Source organism: Corvus hawaiiensis, chromosome 2 (genome assembly GCF_020740725.1).
Source record: "Corvus hawaiiensis isolate bCorHaw1 chromosome 2, bCorHaw1.pri.cur, whole genome shotgun sequence".
Taxonomy (NCBI): Eukaryota; Metazoa; Chordata; class Aves; order Passeriformes; family Corvidae; genus Corvus; species Corvus hawaiiensis.
In genome coordinates this window covers 52,901,484-52,925,432 of record NC_063214.1, presented here as the reverse complement: position 1 = coordinate 52,925,432, position 23,949 = coordinate 52,901,484, and the positions used below count along the sequence as shown (strand labels likewise).

The following is a 23,949-nucleotide window of genomic DNA, read 5'->3' as shown; positions in this document are numbered from 1 at the left end:
CCAAAGCTTCTCTTGGAACCACAGAAACTGACAGTGGCTGACAGAAATTTCTATCAAAGTGAAGATGACTATCACAGGCTTCGAATGCCATCTTCGAACAACAGTCAAACTTGTAAATATATGAGACCCAAATAAATGTTCACAAAAAGAACAGAGCTAATCTGCACAGAAATAGTATTATCTTAAACTATTTATAGTGACACCACCTTTTGCATACACTTCTGGTTTGTATTAGAAAAATAATTGTAAAATGGGTTCTGGTGTTGCTTTTTTTGTTATTGATGTAGTCACTTAATCAATTTGTCTCAGCCTGCTCATTTGTAAAAGTAGTTCCATTTCACATTAGAAAGCCTTGCTAAGATTCTTCTTAAGAAATCTTTTTCTTAAAAGTACTAAAGAGATGCAAATGAAAGTAAATTGTTACAATTTGGAAGGAATTCAAGATACTATTCATCATGGTCAAATTGATGGTCTTCTTAAAAACTGGGGCAGAAAACAGATTCAAGTGGATTGTCTCACTACATATTTAAATTACTTATTGCTTGAAATTGACTTCAAAGTGAGTTGTTAGCCATTATCATTCCTCTGACACACTAGAAACCTACAACATAGGAGAGCAAGACAAGATTGTCCTAGGTCTAGGGAGCCCCATCTCTGAATACCTACATCCCTATTCTCTTCCAGCTGGAGATCAAATTTCATCAAGTGTCCATGAGCAGGGGTTGGTATCTCAGGTCCTGATTAACCTGAATCTCAAATCACACCACTAGATCCAGACATCATTCTAACATAGCAGACTCATGGTGCCCATAAATCAGAATCACAGAATATTCTGAGTTGGAAGGGACCCACAACTAACTCTTAAGTGAATGGCCAGTACAGGGATTGTATCTGTGTTATGAGCACCAGGCTCTAACCAACTGAGCTAATCTCAAGGTCATTTTCCTCCTTTTCTCCCAAAATAACAGTATTTAGAGATTCAGACAAGGAATAGCTTCCCCCACACAAACCAGATCCACACTTTCTTCTTGACACGATCCTAATTACAAGATCAACACAAAACATCCTTATTCCAGGAAATGTATTAATTATGTAGTATTAACCTGAAGAAGTATCACCTCATAAATTCAGATTATTCACAAGCCTAATTTTTAAGTTTTTAATATGCACCTGAAGAATGACACATGGAACCTAAGACAACTGTGATTGACAAGAGATGCTGCCTCTGTCACCACAGTGCATTCAATAACCCATGCCACACTGCTCCTAAGCTTTATACAATATTAATACACATGATCCTTGAAATAAATCAAACAATAATCAGATCACCTTTTTCACACTACATCTTTGAGAGCACAGACAAAGCTCTTCAGGGAATTAATTAAACAACCTACTCATCCTGGTATTACAGAACCACAGATTTGTTGAGGAGGGAAAGGATCCCTAATGGTCATTTAGTTCAACCCCCCAGAGTTGGGTCCTCAGGACCTTGTCTAGTCAGGTTTTGATTATCTTTTAGAACAGACTCCATAAACTGTCTGAGCAACCTCTTCCAGTGTTCAATCATTCTTAGATTTAAAAAAACCCAAACAACAAAATAAACAAACAAACAAACCCCAAAGAAAGAAGTAATTATGTTCAAACAGAATTTCCTGTATTTCAGATTGTGTAAACTGCCTCATGTCCTGTTAAGAACCAGAGTCTGGCTCTGTCTTCTTTACTGCACCCCATCAGGTATTTACACTTTGGAGGTCCTCCCTGAACCTTCTTTTCTCCAGGCTAAACAGCCCCAGCTCCTTCAGCCTCTTCTTGTCTGTCAGGTGTTCCAATCTATTAATAATCTTCGTGGTCCTTTGCTGGACTCATTCCAGTATGTCCATGTCTCGCTTGTACTGGAGAGGCCAAACTTGGACACAGCACCCCAGGTGTGTCTCACCAGTGCTGAGCAGACAGGAGGGGTCACCTCCCTTGCCCTGCTGCCAACACTCTTCCCACTGCAGCTCAGGGGCTGCTGGCCATCTTTGCCACAATGGCACACTGCTGGTTCATGATCAGTTTGCTGCACGCCAGGACTCTCCAGTCCTCTGCAAATCTGTTTCCCAGACAATGTGCCCCCCGTGTGCAATTTTGCATGAGGTGCCTCCTAGTCAGGGGCTGGACTTTGTATTTCCCTTCACTGAACTCTGTTTCCCAAGTTTCCTGTCTGCCCACTTCTCCAGCCTGTTGAGGTCCCTCTGAATGGCAGCACAACCAGATGGTGCATCAACTCCTCCTGCACATTTCGTATCCTCTGCAAATTCGCTGAGGGTGCACATCCCATTGTCCAGGTCATTAATGAAAGGTTAAACACTACTGGAGCCATCATGCCATTCATCAGAGCCCACCAAGTCAGATGGTTCATTAGAACACAGTGACTTCTCCCAATCACCCTCTTGTCCTTCGTATGTTTGTCTTGTCCTTCCTGTTTGGTAGTGATACCAAGGATTATTTGCTCTACCACCTTCCCAGGGACTGAGGTAGCACCAGCCAACTTATATTTGCCCTCCTTGAAGACCAGGGTGATATTCTTCTAGCCTTGAGGAATCTCCCCCAGTCACCACTACCTTTCAAAGATTATAAAGATTTGCATTGACATCATCAAACTCCACCAGCACTTGCGTGTGCTTGCCATCAGGTCTTGTGGACTTCTGTATGTCCATTTTGTTTAAATGTTCCCTAAACCAGTCCTCCTCCAGTAAGATTAACTCTTCTTTGCTCCAGACCTTCCCATGAGTTTCAGGGGCCTGGGACTGCTGAAGGTGAGTCTTAATAATACCAATCAAGGCAAAGAAGGTTCCGAGTTCCTTGACCTCTTTCATGTCCTTTTTTCTATCCCTGTCCCCCATTCATAAGAAGGCCTATTATTATTTTCCCTAGTCTCCCTTTTGCTGATACACCTGCAGAAGCTCTCCTTCTTACCTTTCACAAGTTGAATCCCTCACCAGATTCAACTCCAGGTGGGCCCTGGCTTTCCTAATGGCATACCTGCACTCTCAGACAGCATCTCCACGTTACTCTTGGGGTGACCTGACTGTATTTCCATCTATTGTGTGCTTCCTTTTCATGTTTGAGTTTTGCCAGGAGCTCCTGTTTGTGCATGTGGGCCTCCTGCCATCTTTGCCTGCCCTCCTGCATGTGGGGATGGATCACTATTGTAGGAGATGAACCTTGAAAATCAACCAGCTCTGACCCTGTCACACAGTGCAATTTCAACATTCACACATTTAATTTATTCAGCAAACCAATACATGCAATGAATGCTAAAGTCTCTCGCTATATCATTATTCTTATTCCCTGCGATTTCAGAAAGGCAGCCTCCCCTTCTCTTCCAACATTTAAACACATTAGAATGACTTGGTATCTTTTATGTTAAATATATCAGGAAGACTTTTTCCAGCTAATACATTTTAATAAGACAAGAACTGTTCAGACTATTTTTAAACTACTAAAGAACCATTCACAAAACAGACTAACAGACCCCTGAAGACACCACCAAAAAAGCCTCAAGAGTCTTCACCCAACAGTAATGAAGCTTTTCACGCACACAGACTGTATGGATTTATCTTAGCAACACTCTTCTACCTGATTAGCAAATCTGTTATGCACATCTAATTTGATAAAGCAGTCTTCAGAAATCAACTGTGACCAAGACTGTGCTGTTCTGCCTAAGCAACCTGATCTCTCAGCATGGAAATAAATATGCTCTTCTAAGGATTTACTGGGAAAAGGGCAGCAGGAGAAGAACATGCTGGCCTGCAACATATCAACAAAGGGACTGCAGGGTAGGTAGAAAATACAGTGCCTTGGTACAAGTGGACATCTCCAAGATTAATTCATTCACCTGCAGTTCACTTCCAAGGGGTTTCTGAAAAAGATGTTCCAGGGAGTAGACCACTGATAGAAATATTCTAACCCCAGATGCAGCTCATGGCCAGGTCACTTGTACAACACAGGCAGAAACCATAAATTCTCTGTGTGAAGGACATCTTTTTGTTGTGTGCAAGGCATACATGCACAAAGAAGGATGACCTATGTCCAGGAGCTATCAGATGCTACTACTCTAAACCAGAAACTATTCATGCTCGAACATCATTATTAATTCAGACAACTGCAACAGATTTCTTTCAGTATAACTCCCTAAAACACATTTCAATCTCTGGAGCTAGAGGTACCTTTGAAAAATCCAGAATTTCCTCTAGTCCTTTTGTGTTTTCTAATACAATGTAAGCATACCTCAGTAGGACCACTGACTTGCCATAGAGCACAGAGAAAATATATTGCAAGGAGAAACTTACTAGCTGGTAAAAGTTCAAGCCCTGTAGGTACCAGTAACCAAAAGACCAGGGTGATTAACTGTACAGTTTCTCATAAACAAAGCTACCCAAAGCATTAAAAAAACCAGCAAGGCACCATCTTAAATGCAACCTGTAATTTTGTATTTGTCATTTCATTATTTAATGCATTGTGTACTCTGAAGATTTTTAACACACGTTGTGCATTAACATCATGTCATCTGGCACAGCAGACAGAAGCAGAACATGTCAATCGCTAGTCCTACCCTCCTTTTGCTAAATGGCCAAGAACTGAGGATAAGAAAAGGAAAGAAATTTTAGAAAGACTTTAAAGTTCTGCATTATCATCAATCTTATCTTTATGTCTTTTGAGAGCAGAACTAAAATCCACTGGAAAAGCTAGACAACGTTTTTGGATCCTTTTAAAAACCTGGACGTGAAATATGAGAATTCCTATTCAATTAAATTCCTCCAATTCCTATTATTTTTGTCAAGTATTCCATTATTTCCATTAAAATTTTGGTAAGTAAATAGACTTGATTATAATGCTAGAAAATAAAACCCAGTAATTATTTTCATTGTTCAGCAACCGAACTGCAGGAATATGTGCAGAATAGAAAAAATGGATGTAAACACTGCAGCATTAAAATACAGTAAACTGGATAAATATATACAATTATATAATATCACATTTTATATGTAAACGTAATCCTTTCCTCAGTAATAACCTTTCAAGCATAAACACCTTCCAAACGTTTACAATTATATGTCCTTGAAGTGCAAATGATGTTAAAAACTGAGGACTTAACTCTTTGCTTTCACAGACTAATTCACCTGAGACAGAAAAGCAACACTTCTGTTATACTCCTCTTTTAGAGTCTGATTCAAGGTTGACTGACCCCAGAGTCGTTCCAACTACCTCACTGAGCTGTGGGTCAGTTTAAATGAGCTACAAAAAAGTAACAATTCTATGACTTAATATATGGCAAAACTATGACTAACAATAACCACTTCAAATAATGACAGCTAGTGATTATGTTGTACACCGTAGAGAAAACATTTAAAATAGAATTTCTTTGTACTTCTAATAATAATTTAATGAAAGGCCTATTTTTGTTTTGGTTGGGTTTCTTACCCCTTCCAAGTTTTCAAAGAACATAAGATTCTATGGATTGACATGATTCCAGAGAAAATTTGCATTGATGCTGTCAGTCAAAGAGATGGCATCTTCCATGATGAGACAGCCTGTGAGCACCATAAATTAGTTTCATGTATTTATATGCAAGCTTTTATAATATTTCTTCATTGTTGCCACCCTATCAGCATCAAAGACTCTGGTTTAGCCAGATAAGAATGAATTACAGATTCATCAACACAAAATAGGGAGAGAGCAGGGGAAGGAGGAAGAGGAGAGGGTGATGCAAGCAAATTTACAGCATCTGAAGCTTTTCATAAAATAAAAGCAACTACTTATATTTCTTTACACAAATGGCACATATGGGACGAAGGCAGCTGAAATCACCACTTTGAATCAGTGAAATGTCTAAATGAGTGCTGTGAACACCAGTATCTTTATAAGAGGCAAGCAAAGAAAAACAGTAGAAGAAAAAGCATCATCATGATCCCTTCTGATTGCCTAGAAGTTACACCATACAAAATCATCTGAACACATTTTCGCATTCTGTAAGCTGCCACCTGCAAGCTGGAATTTATGAAATTACTTAACTACTGACAGACAAGCTGTTTGCTTCTCTGGAAAGCAAACCAAATTATTTCTGTTTTCCAAGAACAAAGCTGATTGTTTTGCAAACTCCCTATCCAGGCCATCTCAAAAGCATGGGTTATTTGGGAAAGGATGGCTTCTGTAACATAAAAAGGTATTAAAAAACCAAAAGAAAACCATGATACTGCAGGAAGCTTCTGGTGAATAAATTCCATACAAGCATGAATTGAGACCTACTAAACAAGAATACAAGTGTTTCCACTTCTGCTTTCTACCTGCATGTATGTATGTATGCATGTATATACAATAAACACATATAGGGGAAAAAACTGAAGCTGCTATTCTCTGACTGTGATTACAATCTGTTTGAGGTTACAAGTGCTATAGTACCTTACTGGAGCAAAACTACTCATCCCAGAAAGAATGAAATGCAGCTTTAGGAAGAGTTGTAGAGATCAGGACTGCTCCAAAAAACAAGCTGTGTCAGTGAAAGGAAAAGTGTTTAGCAGAAGAAAAACCAAAATATCACCGTTTTACTTTGCAGAAAACGTGATTTATTAGTACCAGTTTTCCCCTGCATGATTTTGATGCACAAGCCATAGCAGTGAAAGAGAATCAAATCCAAAGGCTCACAACAAACTGACAAGCCTATGCTGACAAAGACAGAAATATTCAGGAATAGAAATAATGAGAAACAGAACAGATGTAAACATTTACTTCTGTCTCTTACACTCGCGCCAACAGCTCCCAACTCCAGGAGCCTGTAGCAACCCAACCGCTGACATACTACTAATCCTTCTCCTTTAATCTTCTCCCACCTGACTAAACACATGGAAAACATCTCTAAAACACAGTAGTATATGTCTTTCCTCTCGGCTGGCATTTCAGCCGGGCGGTTCTCCCTTTCCCCCCGCCCTGAGCAGAACACCCCGTCAGTGCGGCGCTGCCCAAACACGAGCACGAGTGCTCCGCGCTGGGTCCGGCGGGCTGTTCCACGAAGCTGTTCCCGATCCCAGGGCCGGTTTCCCCGGGGCAGGCTGTCCCTGCCCTCACCCCCTGGCCCCGCACACGGCCCCGGGGGCGGGAGGCGCTCCCGACACTGCCCCCGCAGCCGGCGCCGCGCAGGGACCCCGCGCCGCCCGGCCGCGCTCCAGCCCGGATCGCAAACAAACTTCGGGAACAGGGGCACCTCGGCTCCCCCGCCCGCTTCCCCGCGCGGGGCGGGACAGAGCGGGCAGGAAGCGGCGGCGGCTCCGGCGCCGCTCCGAGCTCTCCGGCTCTCCGTGCCCTCCTCCCTGTCATCACCTCCTCGGAGGGGCCGAGCGTCCCGGGTCTCCTCCCTTCACCTCGCCATGGCGTCCCGGCCCGGCCCCCGCCACTCACCCCGGGCGCGGAGCGGCGGGAGAAGGAAGACGAGGTGGGTGCAGGCAGCGAAGAGGAGCCAGCGGCTGCAGCCGAGCTCCCGAGACATCTTGGCGGGGGCCGCTGAGCCGCACGGCGGGGGGAGGAAGCGAGGGGCACGGTGCGCCCGGCTGCCCGCCTCTGCCGCAGGAGCACGGGCGAGCGGCCTCCGGCTGGTGGCGGTGCCGCCGTCGCCGCCTGCCCGCCCTCCTCCTCCTCCTCCCTTCCCCTTCCCTCCTCCCCGGCAGGACCGGCCGCCAGCGCCGGCGGGAGGGGGAGGCGCTCGGCGGCCGCCGCGCCCTCTGGCGGCGGCAGCGGGAGAGGCAGCGCCCTGCGGCCCCGCGCTGCCGCGGCTCCCCGCTCCCGGGGCGCTCATCGCGGGACGCCCGCCGCTCCCGGAGACAGGCAGTGAGCGTCCTGCCCGATGCAATCCCAGTAAGCACAGCTCTCCTAAGCCATTAACGCTCCTGAGCTGTCCATTGGCACGGGCTGCCCAGGGAGGTGGTGGAGTCACCGACCTTGGAGATGCTTAAGGAAAGACTGGATGTGGCACTCAGTGCCTTGGTGTGGCTGACATGGTAGTGTTCAGTCATGGGTTCGACTCAATGATCTCAGAGGTCTTTTCCAACCTAATTGGTTCAATTATTCTGTGAAATGTTACCCAGCAGGGTAACAGGAACATCATCCACCAGAGCAAGGGACCTAATTCATCTCTAAAACAACTCTCACAAACCCAGGAGAGCACGCGGCACCTTCAGTCTGCCTTTCCTAACTACCTGTGTGACCAGGAGTGGGGACATGGGGTGCAGCACGGAGTACAGGCATGTGACCTGAAGCACAGCCTTGACACTGGAGACTCCACGGCTAAAGAAATGCAGACCTGGAGCTGCACAAAATTGGTTTTAGGGGTAACACAGAGGACAAAGTAGATTCCACATGCATATATGTCACAATACAGACAGTAAATTTGAATGTAACAGAGCCACAGACCAATGAAGAAAGATCAAGAGTTTGAAGGCTTGTTAGCAAACAAAAAATGACCCCACATGAATCCTGGAGCAAGGAAAAAGAAACCATCCACAGGAATGTCAGATTTGTCGTAGTGAAGCAGTCCACATGCTGACAACTTGCTATAATATCCCCCATACACCCCAAAATTAAACTGCTGTCCTTCAGACCCATGGAAGCCACAGAAAGGTGAGCAGTGGTAGGACTAGAAACCCAGCAGTGTGTAGAAAATTTTCAGTGCACTGTTATTTCTTTTTCTGTAACAATTAGATCTGTATTAATAATTATTAGAATTTCACATTTCAACTACAGTAGCAAGAACCAAAAAATTCTTGGTGTATATCATATAAGGCGGGCTTCCTCTTTGCCCTTAAACATGATTTTGAGCGTAACACATGGTGCCCTATGTAACAATTCCTTACATGCTGGGTACACATAAACATGGTTTCCAGCCAGGTCTATTTGTACACATTTTTTCTTCAAATATTTTTCACACAGACCCCTCCTAGCAACCCAACCATTCAGTATGCACTGACCTCACTGGAGACAAATGGTGCAGTGTCCAAGCCAGCTATAAACTATTTTTAATCCAATAAGGCCAACAGCATGGGACCCAGCTTGGATCTTTCTTCAAAACTCTGCAACCTTTAGATCTATGGCATTCTCTTCCTGATGGGTCAAGTGGTTTCAATAGGACACCTTAAATATTCCAGAGAAGTGATTGTGAAGATGAATGGAAACCTTTTCACAGTGATAAACGCTCACTCCCTTAGCAAGTTCATCGAGCACATCTATATCACAGTAACTTAGTAGTAGACCTCACACTTTACTTTAAAAATACCACAATAGAAATATGTTAGCTAGACTTCTTTGGAGTACTCAACTTACTTTATGTATTTGCTAAACACACACCCCCTGATATCACAAGAGAAGGGAAAATGAGGCACAAGTGCGAACAACAACAGCTTGTTATTTGCCTTACAGAACAAGTGCTTGTTGCTGACATTCTGATTCACTAGATAAGTTACTGGCCTCAAGAATAATAATTCTGATGCCAACTAAGTAGAAACTTACATACTATTTCTCTGTCTGGTTTTATGTGCATGTTCATCATTACTGGAGAAAAAAGAGAGAAGTAAAAAGTTATCCTTCCATTTCTAGGACTATAACAATACAAAAGATATGAAACCTTTTGCTTAACATGTGTATCTGCATTTGCTTGGTTTTCCTTATAAGTTTCAGCAGCATTTCCCACCCTTTCTTCCATTTCTGTTTTATGCTGGTTTCTTTAAGTATTCACATCACAAGGATCATGCCCACAACATCTGGGATAAACATAAGACTTTTCACTTTCAAAGTGGTTAAGATATACCCATGTTCCAATGTTTCCCCATGCACCAAGTCTGTAAGGAAAAAAAACCTCAGCCTTTTTCTGAGATGTAATAAGTGTTTTGCCTTGTCACAAATAAGAGAAATTCCATTGTAACAACCCCCAAGAAATATGGAACTCTACCATGAACCTGGTGTTCTCCAACTGTTAAGAAAAATAACACTTAAGGGTTTTAAATCTTATATTTAGGGCTGTGAGGAGGAAGTAGGAAATAACCCTTTTTCTTGAATTCTACTCTACTTACACACTCAGATTGTGTTTGTTTGTTATACTAACTACCCCACTGAGAATTTCCATCTCAGGAAGGTTGAAAATAATGAACATTCTATTAAGGAACACAGAGGTTTAGAAGACCACCAAGCTTCCTTTCTTTATAGTATTACATGTATTTTAGATTCCTAAATAATACAAATGTAGCACTTTTGCTGTCCCACCTCTGAGACTAAAAAGGGGGGACTGCAAATACAAGTAAATACTGTCAGAGATATATATCTGTAAAGTTACGAATACCAAATGCAAAGGCTGGCTTGTGATTCAAAGGCAGTTTGCTCTTTTTGCAGGCACTGCAGCAGTGCCTCTGGATACCCTGGTGGCTTTGTCATCTCTTTCTATAGAAGGATTGTAATATGGGAAAACAGAGAAATTATGAACCAGACACAACAGCAATTACTGAGTTAGAGAACTTGACTGCAACTACTTTGTTCTTTTAGACATATGAGAAATGTTTAATCCAGGGATGACAGAGTTTTCTTAGTTTCTTTCAATAGCTGGGGTGGAAAGACCTTTCTGTCAGAGAGAGGCCTACAAGTCACATCAGTTGAGTTCTGTTCCAGCTCTTCCTCAGGCTTCTGCAGTTGGATCTCTCTGTCCTACTCAGGAAGTTGCGTAAGGAGCAGCATAACTTTAAGCGAAGACTAATCCTGCAGAAATGAGCAAAACCAATCCAAATGAGTTCAGAATCACACAATTACTTTTTGAATCACAACATGCATTTGGGAACAATTTCTCAGCTTTCAGCTACTCAAGGCAGTATTTCAATGGCAGTTCCAGTCCATTATTATATACCCTAAGATACTGATACCCTGGGAATACACCTACATTTGTCAAACACTAGGCAGTGACCTTGAACATGAGAGTTCTGATACTCTGCAGCGCTCAGATCTAAACTACACTCCCTTGTCCCCTTTGGACCACTCTAAACAGCTCTCCCTGGGAGAAACCTGCAGTAGGAGGGAAAGCCCCCCATACTCTAGACATGACTCAGTCAGTGACACTTGGCCTAGGACTTGCCCCATCTTGCCCAGGAGAACTGATAACGTTGCAGTATCAGCATGTGCATGCTGTAAACCTGACAACCAGAACACTGCGGGAATTCAGCGCTCCACTCAACCCCTGTGCCAGCCCACAGTGTAGTCTGAGTTTAGTCTCTCTTCTTCTTGGGTTAACCTGGGAAGTGGTGGCTCTTAATTAAAATTTGAGGACTCCATTTAAGCTAAATCTTACAGCCTTCAATCAAAGCTGTATAGAGAACTGGTGTGTGGCTGTAGCAAGGTGTCCTGGGAATAGAGTTCAACCAAGCAATTTTTCATGATCGAGACTGCTGTTACTAGATTACACACTCTCTAGAAAGGACCTGGAAAAACACTGGACGTGAAGTAATCAGTCACAGATTCTTATAAGATTGTAAAGATGGATCAAAGACAATTCCTTTCGTATGGGACAGTAATGAGTGCTTAACTGTCTCTGCCAGTCAGCTCCTGTGTCTTCTGGCAGAGAAACAGTGAAAATACCTTCTGCAGCATATCTTCTGGATTGTCCAAGAGGCAGAATATATACGCTCAGGGAAGGGAGCAGGACACAGGAATTTCAACATCTTTGAACTACAGATAAGAAACAGAAGATCTATCAAGCTGTGGAACTTGACACAGGTCCCCAGATTTCAAGTGATGAGATTGTGAGATGCTCCTGTCTACTGTACTGCACACAGTCAAGGAGAAACTTCTATAGGCAGATGTAGAGGACTGAAGATTTTCAGTCTTGATTATACACCAAGGGCATGTTGCCCACTCCCTTGGTCAAATGAACAGCTTGTCTAAAGAACTGTCAGACTTGCTGCTCTCTCCTGTTCGGTCTCCTGCTGCTTCCATCTGACACACAACTACCTCTACCAAGCACTGAGCTCTTTATATTTTCCCTGCTGAAATGTAGCTATTTAAAAATACAAAACATTAGTCCTAAACGACCTGCTACTGTCTTTTAATAAATTAGTGAAAATATTACCTTGTCAACCGAAAGTCAAAGTATAGATAAACAATAAGGGATTTAACTGAGCAAAATCATGTATGAACAAAATACTTCTGTTTGTTTTAAAAAGATTAGTGGCAGCATTAACTACTTACCCCAGCTTCTAATTCGTACAAGAAAAGAAACAGTGGTATAAAAAATCACCTACCTTTCTCAACTGTGTACTAAGTCATAGTGGCAGGGAAAAAAATGAGGCAGACTGTTCAAGGACCGCTGAAGTGCGTGGTCAAATAATGTCCTATGAATTTGTCTCTAACATTTCTGCTGGTTTGATGAGCTGTAAATATCATGATCACTCAAGTATTGATTAACCTGCATCATCTCCTGGGATTTGTGCCTCAGGATCTCCCATGTCTCACAAATAGCTTCCATATATTTTGTTTTGCCTTATTACAGCTGCACTGTAAAGCATGACAGTTCAGAAACCAACTTAAACGTTGTTATGACATCCCAATTTGGCAGCCAAAAAAAAAAAAAAAAAAAGAATTCCTGAGAGTGGAAGAGACAAGTAGTCACAGTTAATATCCAGAGATGCTCAGACAGCATGAAACATCTTAACGAGGCTTTAGACCCTGGAAAAATCCATCCTATAAGATGGTGGCACCAAAGACTTCGGCGTATGTCTGTCTTACAGCTTTTTATGCCAATAATCTCAAGAAGCACAGGGGCTGTGTACTTAGATGCAAACACTCTAAGCAGTGGCAGGCACACAACAGCTAGTTTCTTCAGCTGAAGCAGTTTTCTTTTGAACCAGCTCAGGTGTGCACAATAATCATGCTGTTGAACAAGCAGAGTTGGAAAATTGTGCAGCTTCAGAAGTAACTTTGAGCTGGGTGTTGGACCAGATGACCTCAAAAGGCCTTTCCCAGCTTAATTACTTTCTTATTCTGAGATGGTAGGGAGAAGAATAGAAAAAGACATGACGCCTACCTGACACATGCCTACAGACAAAATCAGTCAATTTTGGATATGTAAACTCACTCCAAGCACAGAAGTTGGTATGTGCTGCCTGTTGGGGCCTCCCACTTCGGCAAAACAGCAGTTTAAAGTCATTATATCAGTCATTATTAGAGGTAAAATGATTCAATTCTGAGCTTGCCAACCATCCTTGCTTATGAATAAGTCACCTAAAAACCATCCTTTGATATGAACAAAGCCACAAGAAGTATCTTCTATGTAATAAAAATAGATTTAATTGCCTGAAAAGGACTTCTGCATCCTGATCATCTCCACTCAAAGGTGGATATCTGCCTTGTCCTTCTGAGTGGCATAAGGGGAAACGAGGGCTGGAGTAGTTAACCAGATGAGGAGCTCATTGATCAAAACTGACAGGAGGAACCCGAGCACCCCTCATTCCAGAAATTTTCAGTTATGAAGTGGCCCTTAGGAGCCTTTACAGCCCGGTGTCACTTCAGAGCAACTGCACTCATCGCAGCCTGTATTAGCCTCAAAGCAGTTTTAGATCATGTCCACCAGCAATTGCTCCCTTAGGACTATTTCATTCTGCTTTTGATATGGACAGTCAAATAGGACTGGATCAAAAAACCACAGGATGCCACAGGTGGTACAGAACCATTCAAATACAACAACATCAAGTAAACATGACACAGGGAAACTACAAAAGTCAACAGAAGTTAAGAGTTTGATGGTGACATCATACAGGACAACATTGCCCAAACCCTCAAAACACACAGTTCTAAATTAAAACCACTCAGTTAAGAGTCTGGAAAAACTGTTTTGTGGCCAAGCAGTAGGGCACACTGGGCATAACAGCAGTACCAACTTCTTACGTAGCTCTACGGAAAACACAACCAATCCTAAGAAAATAACCATGACATGCACAGTGAATCTCAATAACAAGCTTTGTGTAGACAGCATGGAAAACAACTAGTTTGCTGAATTTTACCTAAAAAGCTGTAAAAAACTTGGTGTACTGGGTATGGCCAGGATGGAGTTAACTTCCTTCATAAGAGCCCATATCATACTATCCTTCCCCCCAAGTTGAGCAGGAAGTTGTGAGAGGACCCAAACTGTCCAAGGGCAAATTCCATATCATATAAAGTTCTGCTACCCAACAGAAGCTGGGTTAGAAGAAGGCGTGTGGGTGTGTGACCTCTGAGGTAGAGGCCTGGAGCATGGCTAGGCACTGCACTAAGGGGTGGTGAACAGCTGCCTTGGCATCCCTTGGGTCTTTCCCCTTCTTTTTCCTTCATTTATTAAAGTCTCTTTATCTCAACCCACAACTTTTGCTCTCCTTTTATGTGCTGTCATGCTGGAGGAGGAGGAAGAGTGAGGAAGTAGCTGTGGGGGCATTCAGCTGTTGGCCAGGGTCAACCCACAACAGTTGGTAACAATCTCTTCTAAACCCACGACAATCTGATCTTATCATCACCTTTATTTGGCAGTGAATTAACTGTAACAGATTGTAGTCTGAATAGTAAGTTTGAAAGACAAATTATTGTTTCCAGCAGATTTATCTACTACACAATGTACAATGTTAAAATCATGGAGTGGAATTGAAGAGGAATTAGAAAGAAATTTAAGAGGTTGTTTCATATCTGCTCACAGCAGGAAACAAGCCACCTCTCAAACCAGGGAGACACCAGAAATCAAAAGTATCTTTCAGTTGTGCAAGACATTGGCTCCCTGTTCCTGGCTGACACTGAGCTTCAAACCTTGTTGTAGCCAAAGGGTACTTCCTTCTTTTAATTTTTGGACATTATTTCTCATCATATCCTTAGTGGACCTAGAGAAAGTCCTTACACAGTTTTTCAGTACTTGAGACATAGTCTCATGTTTCTCTTCAATTTCTGTTCCCACTAAAAAGAATAAAAAATTAGAATGCTTCCAATGTTAGATCACCGGTCCTCACTCATTCTCATAGTGTATATTTAAGGCTTCTGTCTCACTTTTCAGCTCTGAAACGAAGTTATCTGTTTCTGCAAGTTTATTTGTGAGGCTCTAAAATAAGAATGAAAGGTCTTGAACTTAAAGAACTGCACTGCGATCAGTTCTAGAGGAATACAAACATACAGAGCTGCTCAGATCACACATTACAAAGAGATAATCCAAGAAATGTATTTTAATGATCTGCTCTTTAATTGTGCAGTTGGCTCAGATTCTAGTGAACACATTCTTTACAAGGCTTAACAGTGGAAACTTTGACAAGCAGCAGGTTCGTAAATTCTTTATAGCAGATACTACTGATACATTATTTGATATTGTTTCTGAAACTGCAACTGGCTGGCAACATTTTCAAAGACTCAGAAACACCTTTATGCAGATTTCTATTTATGCTAAACTTCTATCTTTAGGTTGACCAGCCAGTGTATATGGAAACAGGGTTGGGGTTTCTTTAATCCAATTTTTTTTTTAAAAATCACTATTATTCTTACAGCTTTCATCAGAATGCCTTCCCCCAAGTAAGTTAGTACTGGATGCTGATCTACATAACTGACAGAGCTCTTCCATAAGACTGTATGAAACAACATCAAAGCTTAATTCTGCACTTTTGCCCCAAATACAGACATAAAGTAAAAATTAATGGAAATTCTGCATTTCTTTTTACTGTCTCATTCACTTCCACAGTAGTAACCACTGTGTAACTCCTCAGACCATTTTCAAAATGCAGTCTCTGACAGTTTAATTAATATGGAGACAAAATACTATTAGTTATCTACTGAGTACTTTGCTCTGTACAATAAATTTAATAAACCCTGGGGAAAAAAAATCATACCAGTGTAAGGAAAGGTATTTTTTTTGTATGTTTTTATACCAGTCTCCTGATTTGGGACAAAGTTTTTGTATCTGCCAGGAAGGAGATCAAGGTCCGATTAAAAAGACCTAAATACATCTTAAAAGTAAACCTAGAGGAATCTTGACCATACAGAAACACATATTGGTATCTGATATATCAGCCCTGCTGTGGACACAAATCAGCTCTTAATTAAAACATAGTTTTAAACTGAATTTTATTAAAGACAATAAAACACACAGGTGCTATTCCTACTTTTTGCATTAGTGTACAGCTTCATCACAGGCTGGCTGGCGCACATGCACATGAAAGCAGTTTGGCTGTACCGAGCATCTTTCCATTTCAACACTTGAAATCAAAACACCGCTTCCCTCAACTGAGCAACATCAGTTCTTGGTTAAAAATCCATTACTATTTAAAGCAAGATGACTGCTTAAAATCAAACTAAAAAAAGAAAAAAAGAGAGAGAGAAGAAAGAAGGCAACTAGTTCTGCAGTCTGGCTTGCCTTATATAGTTATGCTAAAGGAAAAAGGAGCAGAGCCAACATTGTGAAACTTAAGCTAGAAGGCAGCTATATGGCTTATGTGAGGCAATGGTGCCACCCAATGTCCAGAAGTTATACATAAATTTGTTTTTCTTTATTGATCCAAGAGCAAAAAAACCCCAAACCCAAACTCAACAAACTGTGCGTAATGTTATTAGTAATCATAACTGTATGCGAAAGCTTGGCTCAGGCATAAGATTAACAGATGTGGTAAATTTCTAAGCAGGCAAATATTTCTTTAGTTTCAACTTGAATTCTCTGTAAAATGAATATTAGCATAGGCCAGGTAAATCCATTCAAGCTGTCAAAACACTTCTACCAACATTTTCCTAAGGTCCTTGTTATTTTAGTTTCTCACTTTTTGAGCCCACTAGGTTGGGGCCTCTCACAGGGATCATTCTTCAGCATGTTTCAAGCAGTGCAGGAACTTTACTATTATACTACTAAAATGGAAATTTGTGCACAATAATCCAGTTTTGATAAACGGATTAATCCAGCCTGTGTTCAAAGACAGTAACTTTTTAGAAAGGCACCTGAAACTATAAATAAAGAGTATATAATATTGGAAAACTTTAGCAGGAGATCATTAATGACAATTACTGTTAAAAGTGCACATCTCACTTTTGTTTGGAATTTTGCCCTCATCCCCCTACTAGAGGAATATTGTGTGACTGCAACTGAAATAAAAAAATGCTCTAATGAGCGTATCTCTTTCTTGTGTAATTCTAAGTCTATAAGTAAATGTAAATGTTTTATACCACTTTGCAGATCATGTGTCCTGTGCTATAGAGCATTCTGCCAACTCTTTGAAATAATCTTTAAATGTAAATACAAAACTACACGAGGCAAGTCATGCATATTTACAAAAGTAGTCACATCACAAAAAGTATTTTTGTGTTAAGATCTATATCCCTGTATTAGAACGTTCTGATATTTTTTCAAATATTACTTCTTTCTATGCACTTGCTAGTTACTTATGCAACTATGGATTTGTGCTGCCTTATTTTCACTGTATTCATAACTGACAAGTAAACAAGCTCCCTTCAGAGGCCTTTAATTTTCAGAAAACACATATTTCTTAGTCAAGCATATTGATTTTTTTTTCTTAAAACAAAACAAAATGAAACAAAACAAAACAACAACAACAACAAAAAAAACAAACAAAAAAACCCCCAATAAAAACAACCAAACAAAAAAAGCCACACCAAAACCTGTGGTTTTGGATGCACCACCTTTGAGACATTCCTTGAAAAGGAAGAAATTTCACCCATTAATCACTCACCCTGTTGATCTTTAACTCTCAGTATTTCACCTTCCATCCAACAGATGTTTATAGCTTTCATATGAAAGCAGTTTGAAGTTTTCAACTCTCAGAATACATTTTATTAACAGATTTATGTTGTAGCATGTTTAAGGTAGACATATAACAGTTAATATGCTCTAAGTATAGCTATAGAGGTACTATAAACAAAGGAAAATTTTATAGTCCCCCATTTGTGGAAATTGTTGATGTCATGTGAATGAAAGTGGGGAAATCCTAGAAAAAAAGAGAAAAGTGTTTGATTTGTGTATGTATAGACATGGAGCAATGCACACACACTTTTAAAAGACTCTTTATTACACGGTCTTTCAAAGCATGTTTACTATAATCTGAAGTGTGTATATATTTATGTAGTTAGTTATCTTTTCATGCTGTCCAGGCCTATCTGCTCAGTCAGTAGATTTTCTGAAAGTTACTGGAAAAGAAAAATAAATTAATTTCTTAGTGTCTGGACAGAAGATCCTGGTGTTATACTGGGTTTTTTTTGTTTCGTTTCTTTTTTAAAAAGTAAAAATCTGAACAGTCTTTGAAGTGCTTTGGATACTTTCTAGTGAAAAAATGGCTTGGATTACTGTCAGAAATTCATAACAAGGACATGTCATACTAATAATGTAAGTGATATTTTTAAAACATTCTGCCAATGTTGAAAGCACAAGAAGTCTGCATAATCCGTGCACATCTAATTAGCACTGAGTCATATAAATGATACATAATGATTTGGCAGCATATTGCCAGATGGTTTGCCATCAGATCAAGTAGTAATAACTTACCTTATTTATTTCCATTCCCCCACCCCTTATTTTCATTTTCATCCATTTTCATTTCTCTACTTAATAATAACTTTCAGTTCCTTTCATTTCATATACAAGAACCAGTCAAAACCTCACTGATTTTTTTTTTTTTTTAATCCAGACTGCCTAAGGAGGCTTTGCAATCCTTCTGATTTTAGAAGTACTTTTATTTTATTAATTGCACTTAGGCATCGGAGAGTTTATACAATCTAGTTCCATATTTACTTAAAAACCATCCAGCTCTCTGCTTCTTCCAATTAGTGATGTGCAGCTGGTCATCTATATTAATTTTGTTTTGCACCATAATCATATTGTCTGATTTTCTTGTTTAAAACACATCTTGTGTCTAAGCAACAGGAGAAGAGGTTATGAGGGAATTATAAACATATAATCACTCACGTTACAGTATTTGACATTCATGAACACTCCAGGTTTAGTACTATTTGAATGTTCCTAAGCTCCATAATTTTGGATCTTAAAGCATTTATGGGACACTTGCCTTCCTGTGCTAAGTTTATTAAATACAAAGTAAATAAAGTGTAAATGTTCTTTTTCCTAAAATCTTAACATTTTCCAGTAGGACAATCCAGTTGTTTAAGTGAGTGGATTAAAACATCTGTACCTCCAAGGGAATAGAACGAAGAAGTTCACAATAACCTTGGCACTGTAACTTTTAACTTACCTTCTCCACCTTTGCATTGTTTCAGTCTTAATTTGCGCTTTTCTAAATACAAATAATGCTTTATCAACATCAGACACTATTGGTAGTTTCCCAGCCATCAAAGCAAACATTCACAGCTACAGGTTTTGAGGAATTCATGTTAACATCAAAAATAAAGTCTTCTCCATTTTAACTCATGTTTTATAAGCACACAGATATATTAATAGGCATAAAAATGAAAAAAACTCACAGGAAAAGGACATCCTTGTATGCAGATTAAAAAAGTTTTTTGGGGTTAAGAGTCTTATTCAGAGTGTCAGGAGGATAAAGCATTACCCTGTTGGTTACTCTGGGATTTGGATTTGCTATGGTGTGTGTTCAAGTATGGTGATCCATGGCCAGAGCTGCAAAGAGCCTCATTAGAATTTGCCAGGTGCTGAGGCTTTTATCAGGAAGCACGCAAAAATCTATCAAGTGAAGTTTATCTGCCTTACCAAAGAGCCTGTGCATTTTGTACAAAGTGGATATTCCCCACAGTAGGGATGCTCTGAACAGCTCAGCTCAGATTTCAAACATTCAGAAAGCAGTGCTCATTGATTGCTACGCTTCAGGCTGCTTACACTACCTCATTGGCGACTTATCCTCTTCAATTTTCCTCTCTTTCTCCAGGACAAGAATGTGGATGGAGGTATTAGCAAAGATAATACTGTAGAAATTATCACTAACATTTCCCATACAGAAGAGACCAAAAAAAATTTTAAGTGAAAATACAAGCATGATGTGTTAGCTGTTGTCTCACATAGTTGGATAGACTTTTGGCAACTCACATTATTTTCCTTGACACAATCCTATTTTTCGCTTGATTTACAAAATGTTTATAGACATTAAAGTAAATACCATACAGTGGTAAAATAGTGGTATGAAAATCAGTGTAAAGCAAGAGCTGAAGTACAGGATTGTACCACAAGGGTGAGACTACTGGAGCTGTCTAGTGAACTAACTCATATTTCCGGAGAACCACAGCTTGATAGGAATGTCAGTCTTTCTTTGGACTAAGCAATGACCTGAAGTGCTCTTTACCATTTAAACCTTAGCTGAGAACCCAAGAACAAATGAAGTCTAATCTCATTAGGTTGCATTAAAGACCTTCTCAAATGATGAGAGACAGAGACAGAAACATTGCAGAAGCTTAGATTGACCAGCATGTGCTATCATTAAGAGCCAACTGCTCACATTTACAGAAGGGCAGCTGCAGTAAAGCTGGCACAGGCAACTTCCAAACAGATTAGAACAATAGCATGGGCTGGAATGCAGCTCAACCCCCAAATGGAAAGTGAGAACATATATAAAGTCCCCAGATAAATGATAGAGACCTATTTGCTTGGAATGCAATGTTTAGATGTTGCCTGCCTATACTGGGGTGGGTTTTCCTGTTTTCTGTTTCAAATAAAATATGAAGATTATGTACAAAGAATGCTGCCTCTACTGTCCCAGCAGAGCTCCTGCAGATCTGTTTGGACCTCTGGCAACACAGCAGAAATTTCAAGCTCAATTGATTGCTATGTTATTTTCTGTGACGCTTGGCCTTCCACAGGGACATTAGCCCTGTGACACCTGGCCTTCCACAGGGACATTAGCCCATCCTCTAGTTGACTGAGGTCATGTTTTATAACGGTAACATTCCCTGTATAGACACTAATGTCATTCTATCTCTCCACCCCATGGCAGTTTACCAACATTAGTACTGGTTTAACATGAGATAATTCCTGTTCCCATGTCAAATTCAGTTTCTGAACACCTTTATTAATGTTCTGGTAGAGGCCACAGTATCAAATATGAAAATAATTTTTAAAGGCCTGATCAACTACCATTTTAAAGCACTGTTTGCACTGATGAAAGTCAGACTGTTCTTTTCTCCAGGTCAGAATCTGGGCATGTTTACAGAAGCCCTTAACAGTCACAGTGAGAGCACTTACAGAGCTAAACTCCCTACTCATACTGAGGAGTAAAGAAAAATCCACCTGAGATACATTTTGTTGCCAAACTCTCTCTTCATTCATCATAAGTTAAACACTGAAGTAGAGAGAATATTTGGGTAAACATATATCCTAACTGTGCAAGACAACCTTAAAAATTTGAAAAACATGGGTCAGTTGTTATATTCTGGTAACCAGCTACAATAGTTGGTGCATTGCAAAACCACAAAGGTTAAAATAGAGCATCCATGTGTAAGAATCCAGTATCCCACTGAACAACGAGAAAGCAGGAATAGCAGAACTCTCCTCTTTTCTTCCCAGCAGCATTAGGATCACAGACTACTTGACCAAGGAGAACATTAACAGAAATTTCACTTCAGGCCAGCATGTCTGTCCACCTGGACATCCAGAAAAGGCTGATGTGACACCCAAAAAGAAGGGCAGCACACTGGTTAACCTCAGTTCCTAAACTCACAAGCTTTCCAACACTAATGAACACCAGCAGAGGTTACAATGTTTTCCCACACGCCCCTACAAGAAGATTGACAGTCAATATGTAACCCTTCCTATCTCTAGTTTAGAAGGAAGAGACACGCAAGTCTTCACATTGCTGGAAGAAAGAACCAAGAGTTTTCAGAATCTTCTCCTAGACTTTTAAAATAAAGTTTATCATCTCATTTCTGCAGCCCTTGGTAAATCATGGTTTTAATGATTCCAATCCTGCTGGCTTTATCCAGAGCATCAGATTAGACAGACAGATGCAAGTGTTCTCACTGCTAAGCCTCATCAGTGTGTTAACCTTAGCCAGCCAATGCTGTATGATTTCTTGATGCCTCTTTGATCTTGTATTTCTTGGTTCTCATCTGTGATGAAAAGCAGGGGGTTCTTACTCACATCATAACATTCAAACTTGTCCCTTCACTAAGCACTTCCTGGTGGCAGCATGCTGTGCCCACAGTCACAGGGTTTCCAGCCTCCAGATTTGCTGGCAGCTTGCATCCTTTCAGAATGGCCCACACCACTGCATCAGCTGCCCCAGGCCCAGACTCAGGAACCATCTCTAGCAAGCACCTTACCAGTACTACCTCCCTCAGCAGTTCTTGTCTTCCCTCTACTCCTCCCCAATACCATTTAGAGCTCCATAGTGGGAACTCACCTCACAGACAGCAAGTCGCTACCAATATGTGCTTCTGCTCTAGGCTGAGTAAAAAAAACTCTATTCCTATACTGGGATTCCACTTCATTGAAGCCATAACTCAACCACTGCACTGCACCATCAGAGATGATGCCAGCAGAGTAACTTCCAAATTCACTGCTGAGCTTTTTCTCCCTTTAGAGAACAGCTGCAAATCTGGGCAAACAGTCAAGTTTTCTTCTTTTTCTATTCAAGGATAAACAGTGTATAACAAAAGAGAAAAAGCAGAAAGAATGTTTGGTATCTACTTTTATTACCTATGGCAACACTTAAACCACCAGGTATGCTCTGTGTCTGTAATTTGCCACAACAGGACTTTCTAAACAAGCACTGAAAATACTAGGTACTCCACTTCTTGTCAGATAAGGTGACAGCTGACATACCGGTGAACCGATAAATGAAAAGACTGGTTTTTCACCTTCAAGTTCTAGACAAGTATTATCCAGGATGCAAGGACTTTGGATGCTCATGAAGGCTGCTTAAGTACTTTAAGCATTTCTTTATCAGGATATTTAAGCAGCTAAATACTTTGATGAAGTCTGTCTCCTCATTCAAAACTGGAAATACATTATCATGAATATTTACCATGTCAAGTAAGGACACGAAACCTCATCAACTCACACACACACATCTATCAGGCCAACCTATCAGCTCATTCTGAAGTTAGAAGCTGCATCCTTAGCTAGTGACACTGGTCTCATGAATTTTTCAGCTCTGTGTCTCCTCTGGAGCAGGCAAGCACTATTTCAGGAGAACAAATCCTCCCCATGCACCCTCATGAGGGGTCGAGATCCCGCGAGCTGAATGTTACTCAACTCTGAGGCAAAGCTTTATCAGAAATTGCTGAACCACAGTACCTAGAAAGGGGGGCGGGGGGTGGGAGGTGGGGGTGGAAATATCTTGTCTCTTCCATGCAAGGACACTCAGGACACTGAATGCAATCGCCTCTCCCTGCCCTTTGTAACAGCCAGGACCTGAAAGGCAGCATCTAACATGCAGAGAGGACACAGTCTTAAGCTGTGCCAGGGGGAGTATGAGGCTGGACATTAGGAGAAAGTTCTTCACAGAAAGGGTGATTAGATACTGGAATGGGCTGGTGGGAGCCACAGGGAGGTGGTAGAGTCACTGTGCTTGGAGGTGTTTAAGCAAAGAGTAGATGTGGCACTCAGTGCCATGGTCTGGTTTTCATGCCTTGGTCATGGTTGGATTCAATTATCTCAAAGGTCCCTTTAGGTCAACCTAATCGATTCTGTGATGGATGTACCGCTGGCAACTGAAATCAGGATCTGTGAATCCACCATACCTCCATACGGAATGCAGAAGGTTAAGGCTTCTTCTAGCAGGGATGGGGTCCTGCACAAAAAGCTAGAGCTAGACAGCTAGGAGGCAATAGGACATATATGATATAGTAGGTTGTGGCACCCTGAGACAAAAGCCCTCTGCAGAGAACAAGTGATCTGTAGAATTAACATATTTAGTCTGGCAGCACAGAGGGGAGACACTTACAACAACGTGACAATCGGCCCTAGAGATGTTTCCCAGTGTATTA

General features: G+C 41.0%; 1 protein-coding gene and 1 long non-coding RNA gene across 2 annotated transcripts in view; one reads left to right on the top strand and one right to left on the bottom strand.

Moving 5' to 3' along the window:
• The window catches only part of B3GLCT (beta 3-glucosyltransferase), a 49,836-nt gene extending 42,183 nt beyond the window's left edge, over positions 1 to 7,653 (bottom strand). Inside the window, exon 1 of the mRNA XM_048295007.1 lies at positions 7,438 to 7,653. Within this exon, the coding sequence (XP_048150964.1) occupies positions 7,438 to 7,525 (88 nt within the window). The 5' untranslated portion in view covers positions 7,526 to 7,653. The remainder of the gene's footprint in view (positions 1 to 7,437) is intronic.
• Positions 7,654 to 10,513: 2,860 nt separating this feature from the next.
• On the top strand, positions 10,514 to 23,490 carry LOC125321774. Its single transcript, XR_007201684.1, has 3 exons — positions 10,514 to 10,526; positions 12,567 to 12,573; positions 23,400 to 23,490. It is a non-coding gene; the product is annotated as an uncharacterized LOC125321774 (long non-coding RNA).
• The last annotated feature ends 459 nt before the right edge of the window (positions 23,491 to 23,949 follow it).